Source organism: Embiotoca jacksoni, unplaced genomic scaffold, assembly GCF_022577435.1.
Source record: "Embiotoca jacksoni isolate LCO1_2020_lvr unplaced genomic scaffold, fEmbJac1.0.p SCAF_6, whole genome shotgun sequence".
In the NCBI taxonomy this organism is placed as follows: domain Eukaryota; kingdom Metazoa; phylum Chordata; class Actinopteri; family Embiotocidae; genus Embiotoca; species Embiotoca jacksoni.
Window position 1 is genome coordinate 20,856,841 of NW_027185414.1, and position 10,660 is coordinate 20,867,500.

General features: G+C 41.6%; 1 protein-coding gene across 3 annotated transcripts in view; it reads right to left on the reverse strand.

Annotated features, from left to right (window-relative positions):
• Positions 1–255: 255 nt before the first annotated feature.
• Positions 256–10,660, reverse strand: part of itgb6 (integrin, beta 6) — a 13,400-nt gene continuing 2,995 nt past the window's right edge. For 2 of the 3 annotated variants that reach the window (XM_069174368.1, XM_069174367.1), the window contains 14 exons: positions 10,504–10,583; positions 10,103–10,301; positions 9,764–10,010; positions 9,486–9,651; positions 9,214–9,375; positions 8,985–9,080; positions 8,644–8,733; positions 6,811–6,945; positions 5,137–5,554; positions 4,831–5,053; positions 4,252–4,346; positions 2,838–2,954; positions 2,587–2,753; positions 256–959 (listed from right to left, as the gene is read on the reverse strand). In XM_069174368.1, coding sequence (XP_069030469.1) covers positions 861–959; positions 2,587–2,753; positions 2,838–2,954; positions 4,252–4,346; positions 4,831–5,053; positions 5,137–5,554; positions 6,811–6,945; positions 8,644–8,733; positions 8,985–9,080; positions 9,214–9,375; positions 9,486–9,651; positions 9,764–10,010; positions 10,103–10,301; positions 10,504–10,583 — 2,294 coding nt within the window. In that variant the 3' untranslated portion in view covers positions 256–860. The remainder of the gene's footprint in view (positions 960–2,586; positions 2,754–2,837; positions 2,955–4,251; positions 4,347–4,830; positions 5,054–5,136; positions 5,555–6,810; positions 6,946–8,643; positions 8,734–8,984; positions 9,081–9,213; positions 9,376–9,485; positions 9,652–9,763; positions 10,011–10,102; positions 10,302–10,503; positions 10,584–10,660) is intronic. The other variant, XM_069174369.1, reaches the window with a different exon arrangement.

A 10,660-nucleotide genomic window follows, 5' to 3' on the forward strand; every position in this document is an offset into this window, starting at 1 on the left:
TTTCCGTTAGATATGCGAGCAAAAAGATCAGATTAACAAAAAATAAACCAAGTGACACACTGTGAACCTGGAGCAGTTTATCTGGCTGGAAATCTCGCCCTACAAGTTCTTTAGTAAATGCTTACTTTTACATTGCTAGCCTGAAAAGAGAGAATTAAGGGATACCACAAACAAAACAGTCTAATCAATATCTGTGAGGGTCTGTTAAAACTATGTAGTAAGTAACACTCAATTAAGCTTGAAAGCTGAAAAAAATTATTTCTCAAGTCAAAATTCAACTTTATTTATGTACCATATGCCACTGAACTCAAAACAGTTTTTTGCATTCAAGGCTCAGACTTGCTTTACAATAACAACAAACAGAATATTAAAAAAAACCAAAATAAAATAACATACACCCGTATATTTACATTTATTACATGTATTTATTCAATAAAATAGTTTATTTCAGTAGTAGACCACTTCTAGTGTAGACTCCTCCTTTCCAAGCTGCAGGTTGCATTACACAAACACTTGTGTGGGACCACGCAGCAGAAACATTCAGTGTTTAACAGTACATCAGCAGTGCACTTTTACAGCAGCAAGTTCACCATCTAGTGTTTGTCTGTTCACAGTGGGCTCTACTGGGATCTCTGAGTTAACACAGAGATTCATACAAAACGTATTTTAGTATAAAATGTTCTCTCTGTGTGTCTCTCTGTCACACGCGCACACACACACACACACACACACACACACGCACACACACACACACGCGCGCACGCGCGCACGCGCGCACGCACGCGCGCACACACACACTCACACACACACACACACTTAAGTGCACTCAGATGTGGGCTTGCGTTGCCTCCAGTTTATCATCAGTAGTGATTCATTGAAATAATCTTTTCTCTTTGTGTGTTCTTATAAGTTACATTTTTAAATGTAGACGTTGAGCTTTTGAACAGAGGGTTGGTCCCCTGAAGAGAAACAAGAAGAAACACACACACACACACACACACACACACACACACACACACACACACACAAAGAGATTATCAAAATATTGTCACCAATACATTAAGGCTCAGATTGTCTAGATATTTGCTATTGTCACAAGTTTCCATGAAAACATCAAAGCCAACAACGTGTTTTTTTTTTTCGGTTTTTCCGTCTCTATACTGTCCAACGTCCCCTGACTGTGGTCCTCAGCCCTACGCACATTTTAGTCAAATCATAAATCTTAAAGACAAGTCACAAATATATATTTTTACTTTTAGAGAAAGCTACATAAGCCTGTTGTTAACAGATCCAAATTCACTGTGTGAAAACATGGTCTGGATACGCTCCAGAAAGAATTGCTTCTAGTCATTTACTCGTTTTGGACGTAGACCTCAGGTGAATTTGGAAACTACTGGAGCAGCGTTTAACTAATCGGCATTGACCTCCATATGCGCCGAAACACCATGTAGAAAAACACTGGTCGCTGATTGGTTCACCCTTTGGAGTGGCTGAACAAATGTTAATGCGAACAGTGTTTACAGACTAATTTTTTTCACAGTGAATAAACTGAAGCTGAATACTCTGACGGAGCCATCTTAGCCCAGTGTTCGAGTTTAAAAAAATCTTATGATCTGGACGGTTGGTTTTCTCACATTTTCCCTGATTTCCCCTCTCATCACTTGAATTTGTTATTTTCACACTGTTTCTGTATCTTTATGCCTCTGCAACAGCGCATGAGGCTTACGGCTTATGTTTTATGATTGAACATGCGTACCATCCAGCTCAGTCTCATGAACGTGGTATCTCAGGAATTTGGCTCAAACAATAGACTCAAAGATGAAATGTTTAGAATTGAGTACCCAAAGGTCAAAGTGACCTCACAAAACTAATTTCAGGCCATAATTCAAGCAATTCATATGATAACTATGAAAACATTTCACAGAAATGTCTAATAGGATAAGATGGTGAAGTGATGACATTTTGTATCCAAAGGTCAAAGGTCAATTGCCATGTGACCTCAAAATGTTCTGCAATTATTCAATGCCATAACTCAGGAACACGAGAGGAGATTGTGACCATTGCACACTGAATCGGTGACACTAATCTGATCTAAATCTGATCTTCTGTGCTATCAGGATGAAGATGTGTGTGAAGCATCCACATTTTAGAATTTGTAGCTTCTTTGCAGCAACATCTATATTTGAAGCATTGCCAACCGTCATGGCTACAACTGTCAGAATCAATTTTATTGGCCAAATTCCTTCAAAGCCTTTAATACAATATATTATATGTACGGACATGGATGTGAACCGCAACTTCAATGACTGGCAGAGATAAACATCCACAATGCGATAATTGTAATTTACAAAATGAATGTTAAATACGTTCTTTAGCTTTATAATTGTTCAACTGTACTCGATAAAAATACATTTGTGCAGGTTTAGCACAGAAGGGGACGCTAAATCAGGCTTTAGATAATCACACAGACAATGCTTAATTTTTTGTTAATTACAATTCAGTGTTGATTTTGGTGCTTTCATGGTATTCCTTTAAAAAATAAGAAATATTACAAGCATTATCTCGTAAACAACTTCAAGGTCTTACCGACTGCCATTTTGCCTTTGACCGCTCCGCCTCAAACTTGGCCACCTCTTTACGGTCGTGGACCGACACCAGCACCTTCCACACCCCCAGCAGGATCATGCCAATACACACCACAGACAGGGAGACCCCCAGGATAATCATTGGGATGTTGGGAGGCTCTGGGCATCCTGAGAAGGGACAGAGGAGGAGATGAGACTCACGCCAGAACTCCCTTCTGTTTAATGTGTTCTACATGTTGTTGTAAAGCTTACCGTACATCTGCAGATTGAAGGCAGTGGGCCCCGTCTCACCTTGTACCACATTAAATGAGACCCAGCACTCATCTTCCATCATCAGCATGCATGACATAGAAGGGCTCTGGTCATAATCTGAGAGGAAATGCGAACATACATATCCATAAGGAACGAGCGATTTGTATATCATCTTCCCTTTTGTGCTGAGGATGTAAAAGGATATACCCTCCTCTGTTGGGCTGTCAGTGGGATTTCCATATCAAAGACTACAATCTGGTGTGTGTTCATGTGTGCGGACCACCCCATTGTATTTCACATCTGAAGCCTGAATATCCTCTGTGATAATCAGATATACCTCTCAGCTTGCACAAGTACAGCGGCTTTAAAATCAACTCGGCTATAAAGGAAGACCAGGTCCTTTGGCTATTCACATGCACCACAATAGTGCTGCCTGTACAACAAGGTAAATAATATGTTCCCCATTGTCCCGCGCTACCCGAAAGGACATGGATGGTGTCGTGTTAGAGAGAGGGGGGTGCAGACTTCAGAGAGACACCCGAGTCCATGGAAGTCGGCATTCCTCCAAATCACTGACCCAAGCTGAAGCCTAGCGTGGCTCTGTGTTGATACCACTATCAAAAACACCGAGCTCAGAGAGACAACTGTCGTGGCAACAAGCATTTACAGCGCAGGTCATCATGCATCAGAAGTGTACAGGGGATGCTTCTTACGCCAGAAGAAAAGAGGTTTCCTATGAAGGAAACTGTTGTTTTTGACTGGTGGATGAAAGTCACACTACTTGAGTGTGAGTACTTCCATTAAATTTGTTAATGACCGTGACTAATGACAGGCAACTTGCATAGACTTGAAACCTGCTTGAGATCCTGCTTGCTCTCATGATGACAGTTGCAATTCGGATAAACAGGACTGTTTTGTAAATTCCTCCTTATTCATCACTTCCAAGGAAGTCTGACATTCAAGTTTGGTTGTCATAACACCACACACACTTCAGTTACTGTATAAACAGGGATGACAAGCAGGAACCAAATGGGGATGACGTAAAAGAAGCTTTTGGCTTTTATTGTAGTTTTTTGCAACACAAAATACATTTTTCAGACGTTTCAGATCTTAACAGTTCAACTTGAAAGCACCAGTGGGTAAAAGTTGTTTTTTTTTTTGTTTTTTTTTTTGGGGGGTGGGGGGGGCTTCATTTTATAGTGACAATAAGAGAGATAAATAGGAAACAGTGCATGTGTGTATAAGTGACTGGGATAAAGAGATCGATAGGAACATCCAACAAAAGGCCAAAGGTCCGCAGGCATCATTAAACAGTTGCAGTTATCTAGCTGCAACCTCAATAACCTCTGAGCTGATAGTGAAGCAGCATTGACAGTTCTCAGACACAGAACAGATAGATTATTGAGTCCTTTACCTGCTGTTGTGTTGATGGAAATTTTAGGAACGCTGCACTTTTGAACACACAACTCAGCATCATCCTTTTCTTGAAAATAGCACTCTACACAGGTCCTGGTGTTAAAACAGAAAAAAACAAAAGGTCAGGTTTGCCTGAGAGATGACACAGTAACCTTTGGGAAGCTAAAATCTAATGAGGCTTCAATCATTGACACAAGGAGTACAGAGGAAACACAGTGTTGGTCACTTATCAGCGTTTTCCCAAGGCTTCACTCACTCTATATCGCCAGTCTCCCCTGTAACAGTGGTATCAAATGGCATTAACCCTGACAGCTGCTTTACAATGGAGAAAGGAAATCTCTTCACGCTGTGTTGGGGACATTAGTGTCTTTTGATGTTACATGGAAGGTGTAGACACATGTGAACAAGGGGACCAGAATCTGATATGCCTGAACTCAAAAGAACAGACAGATCATGTGGCATAAGGAGACAACATCTTATATCTTCCAGGTACAGAAACAGCAATTATAGAGGTAAAGCTGACACAGTCGTCTACATTACACCCTTATTGAGCTTAAAGACGTAAATGTGTTCTCACCTTGCAGAGCTACAGGCTTCTCCACACGTTGGGCACTTCTCACACTTGTCCCCAGATGCTCCAGGAACAGAGCAGACGCACTGGCCGCACTTGCATTTCCCCCTGCCGCTGCAGAGGACGCCGTCCTCCGACACGCAGGCCTCAGTGCTGGTGCTGCAGTTACAATACTCCCCTGTCCAACCGCTGTGACAGTGACACTCACCGCAGTCACACATTCCGTGACCTACGAGCACAAAATCTGTCACAAACCCAGGCTCACCACAAAAACATGTGAATAATTCAGAACAATAATACGCAGTTACTCACCTCCGCATAGCTCCCCGCGGGAGCGGACACAGGAGTAATTGTCACACTCGCAGTAAGGTCCGTAGATGCGGCCAAAGCTGGACGCATGACACACACACTGTCCACAATAGCACTGCCCCTGACCATTGCATATCTCGGACTTTTCGTTGGCGAGGCAGTTACTCAACAAAGTGCTCTCCTCATTGCATTCGCACTGTGCTCCCAGGAACCCCGGCTGACACTCGCACACGCCACACTGGAAAGCCCCTTGGCCCTCGGTGCACTGGCTGCTGTTTGCTTTGGGAGGCTGCTGGCAGTCACAGGAGCAAACAGACTCCAGTTCCACCTCCAGGCTGTCCTGTAAACCCACCGGTTTGAGGGAGAAGTGACGAACTCCTGACAGGCATCCTGGAAGCTCCACGGACACATTGAACACTACCTGAGGAGCAAAGACGAGGTCTCATGAAAACAAGACCACAATGAACGGATCCTAATAAGTTTGACCTGTCAGACCACTGTGCTGTAGAGTAAATCTGTTTCACTGAGTGACATACTACTTTATTTAGAAGAACATGAGCAGTATAATTCATTAAAAAAAAAAAAATCCAACATGAACCATCCGACTGCCGTAAGTACTAGAAATCAAACGTGTATTCATGCATCCCTGAAAATATTCTCCAACAAATGCAGTAATTAATCTCCCTCAGAGTAACATTTGCTTCAGTAAAAACTACAGTGCACAGCTGTTTCAAGATAAGGTTCAACTTTGCATCTGAAACCCAATTTTTTTAAAAAGGTGTTTTTCATAGGCTTTGTTAAAAATAAGAAAGATGTAATATTGCTGGCTTTAGCGTGACAACGTATGACTATTTTGATCCTCCAATAAGTAGTAGTTTTCTTGATTAATAAATTAATGAATCAATTATTTCTTTTCTCTACAATCAATCAGAAATTAAAAAAAAAAAGTATAAACTTCCAACGCCTCTACCCATAAAGTCGTTGCATAGACTACAGGTTTTGCTTGCATTTGTTTTGATTCCTGTTCCTTCTCTGTGCATCTTGACAGTAGGTGAAGTTGTGTAATAAACCCCCATTTTAAGATTGAGCTATTCATTTCAAGTGCTACAGCTCAGAGAGAGAAAATGGCCTAAAGTTGCATTTGCTAGGACTTCTGCCTGCCTCGCAGGCAAGCGACACACTACACCCATGCACGTTTTTCTATATGTTGTTGATTAAAAAAAAATATTTTAATAGTTTATAAAGCACTGCTTGGTCTTGGACTGTTTGTCTTGTCATGTTTAAATGTCGTATGACCCAGGTTCAGTGCCATGAAACTTTGACTTGATCTTAAGTAGGATATAAACCAATGAGGCAGCTTTTAGATTTTATACTTTGAGCTGTTAGAACAGGCAGAAGCATGAGTGTCTTTATGGTAGCTTTTATTGTCTTCCATTTGTGATCTTTATTGTGTTCCCTTTTGTAACAACATATTTATTTTCTTTCATATTCTAATCTCGTGTCTCTGTTTTTTATTTATTTTTGGTGTCTACAATGGTTCTACTGTTTCTCTGCTATCTAATCTGTCTCAGTAGCTTGACAAAATTTGCCTCTGAAGCACTTTGAACTGCACCAGCCTAGATGAAAGGTGCTGTAAAAATACCAAGAAAAAAACAATTCAAAGCAAAAGCAACTGACCGTCTCTCCTGTTTTGATGTTGGAGCAGTGTTTTAGATCAGGGAGAACGGTCCCATTTGGACAAATGGTTGTGAAGGACATCTGCAGCTTCTCTGTGTCTCCAAGTACCTCTAGTTCAATCTCTGAACGCACCTCCTGCAAAACAGTTCATGTACATTATAGCAGCCCGTATGGAAAAGCACTGGGCAGCACAGTGACTCAACAGAAGGCTTTCCTCTCCCAAAACTCACAAAGATCCTATTAATGTTTTGACTTTTGTTGTCATAAGGCGGGATTTCCAAGTTGAATTATACGTTCACCCTGCGCTGACCTGTAATGTGCCGACAGTTTGAACCCTCCTATCTAATTCTCTCTTTTTGGGTGAGTCATCATCCCAGGTGTGCTGTGCTATACAAAGCACCTGAGGAAAAACTGACGGCTAAGGAGAAAAGACTGTCTTTGACTGACTAATGAACTCTGTGATGGGCCGTCTGAATGTTAACAAAGGGTTAATAATGAGCTTCCTGTAAGGCTTGTAATTGTACTGCCTGGTATCTGTTGTTGAGGTCATTTGTTCCGACAGCTGTCACACTATTCAACACCACCATAAAATAACATGGCACTGTTCATTTCCTTTCATTTCATGGCACCTGACATTTTCCATTCATCCCAAGCTGTATTTATTTATTTGTATTTAATTGCATTTGTTATTGAATATATAGTCTGTGTGTGTGTGTGTGTGTGTGTGTGTGTGTATTTATTTATTGCTCTTATTTTTTTCTATAATAATTATTTGTATCTATATTATTTTATGTATAGTTATTTGTACTTTTTTTTTTCTTTTTGTGTGCACCTTTTTGTGTTTCTATGCTGCTGTGATGACTAAATTTCTCCACTGTGGGATTAATAAAGTCTAAGTCTAAGTCTTAAGAAGGACAAAACTGGGTCATTTATGGGAGGCACCCATCTGAACATGGATTAAGTAGGTGAAACAGAATCAAAAGCCTTCAGTGTTATTCAGTAAATATGTTGCAGGGTATTTAAAGTGTGTAGGCTCAAATATCCATCCACTACGCATCCAACATAAAAAAATAAAAAATTGCAGGTAAGTATAAATACTAATCATCTTTATAATATCACTAAAATATACCTGTTTGTGTTGCATTTCCTTCAAGCACCACATCTACAATCAGTGTGATAACAGGGGACTCTGCTCTCGGTGTGGCAGAGACTAAATGTGGGCGTAAACGACAGAAGTGATGAAGTAATTAGAGGACTGCACACCCACCACCAGTCAGCGCTGCCGGGGGGGATTTACAAAACGACACAGAGAGCAGGAGATAGACAGGCAGAGAGCGATAGAGAGAGTGTGCGTGGGGAAGAAAGAGTAAGTCAGAGGCAGAGGGGACCAGGACATCAAACAGCTGGGACAAGCAGAAACTTGCTGCCAAACATGCTGATGCAAAGCACCGGGAGGTAGAGGGAAAACGTAATAGAGAGAAGAATGAAAGAGGAAAAGCACGAGAATAAGAAAGAACAGAGACAGTGTCTACGGGCTGCCGTGTAAAAATGATGATGGACAGAACTCAGGCATGATATATCTTCACATGTATATGTTCGCGGTTCAAGCATTTAACATTTGCTAAAGATAGTTTCACTGCTTTTGTGATGGCAGGTGTTTTCTGTCTTATTTCTACTAACTAGTCTGTGCGTGCCTGCGGGCGGACACACACACACACACACACACACACACACACACACACACACACACACACACACACACACACACACACACACTCTCTCTCTCTCTCTCTCTCTACCAGCACATCCAGACCACTGACATTTTTTATTTACTTTGTATGCTTTTACAATCAGCTCCAGGATGTTCTGCGAATCTGCCGCCAGGACTCCAACGGTGGCGCCAGGTATGAGATTTGCATAGTTCTAAGAGAAAAATAATAGATAAACAACCAAACCGCTGAGCAAATGTGAGCAGACTCGGCTCGTGTTCCTAAAAGCAAAGAAAAGTACGGAAAAAAGAGCGGGGAAGAAAAAGTGGGCTAGTTCTAACAGGCTGAATGAGAATGCAGCGCAATAGATAAATATGTGTAATATGTGCCGCCACAAACACATTTTCCAGTTTGGACTTCTTCTGTAGGAAAAAGATTATTAACATTATAGGAATGAAATGTTACCTTGTAGTTGTGTTCCTGTTTTTCGGTTACAGCAAATATCAACAAGATGTTGTTCTCCACCACTTTATCAACCAGCTGACCCAGAGTCGGATACTCCTGAATAAAAAGGTGATTGTGGGTTTGAATAATTTTTTTTTTTTAAATTTAAAAAATTTAAAAAAAATTTCCACATAATGTATAAATATACAAAACAAAAAGCTCTTCCTACAAAGATCCACTGAAGCTTTACCTGCACTGTGGACATGGAGTATTCATTGTTGACATCCAGGTGACACTGCCCGTCGTTGGGAATCACAATGCCGGCCATCTTACTGTCCATCCCAAAGTGTGAGTCAGCGTCACTGACGAACACCAGCAAACGCATGGAATCATTCCTCCACCCTATCTTGTCCTATCAGGAGACACATAACTGCACTGACTAATAAAGTTGGTAAGGTAAATGAATCACAAACTAACATCCAAGTTAACATCATTTAGAAAATCATAAATGCACAATCTCACCCCACAAACGGCTGCTTGCATGACAGCGTCAAAGCCACACTCTGGCACATCAACGTTTGCAGATACACGCTGCATAGCGATTATCTCATTGAACTTGTCAGTGCTGCTCGTCAAAGACAAGACATGTTTATAGCCAAATGTTGGCAGGCAGGTGACGCCTGCGCTGCTGCAAAACACAAGAGAAGTATGTTGGAAAAGTATGATTTTCTGAGATACCACATGATTTTGATCAGAGCAGAGGATGTTGTTGATGCCGCTGGTAATGTTTTGATATTTACCTGCAGGGGTTGGCCAGTTCTTCTTCTGTGATCTTGATAAAGGGAAGGACAGGCTTTTCCACAAAAGAGCCAAAGCCCATTCGAAATTTACTGGTGAGGTGTGCCATCTCTTTAGACAGAGTGGAGCCCAAGTCTTTGATCATCACCAGATCGTCGATCATGGACGCCGACAGGTCCATCAGGTAGTAGATGTCCACAGGATAGTCCTTTGTGTGTTGAATCTTCACCTGGAAAGTCACCTGACTGCCTGTGCAAAAGCAAAATCAACGCCTTACTCTTATAAACGAACACCCACTTCTGGAGGCAAATCATTAAATCAAAATACTTTGGATTGCATACCAGGCCGCAGCTTGAGGGACATTTTTTGTGGGGAGATCTGAGTGCTGTTTGCGTTGCCCGGCTTCTTCCCGAGCGGCCGATCCTGGAGGATTCGGCCTTCGGAAACAGGGAACTCCAGTTGTTCCCTGGCACATCCCTTTCCTAGTAAGATATCCAGTGTGTCACATCTCTCTGTGACTGAAAACCAGTCTGTGAAATTCTGAGGCATGAAGGAGAAAGTCACACATTTTGCTGCTTACAGGCTGAAGGTCGAGGTTGTTTTATTGCATGCCGTAAGTATATTACTTTCTCACATGCAGTGACATTCTGCTAATCTGTAACCCACATTCATATGTTTTTGAGTGCATTGCTGTCGTATGCCCACATGTTTTGGTTTTGTATGTGCAATTCTGGCTGCTTACCTCTTGTGTGCACCAGGCACAGTGAGGATTGAGCTGCAGACACTTGTCACAAGTCACAGCGCTGCCCGCTGAACATGATCCTGGAGCAAACACACATGAACACAGAGCACAGTTGTAAACATGAAATCGTAAACATCTACCAAAGTCTCATGACAGT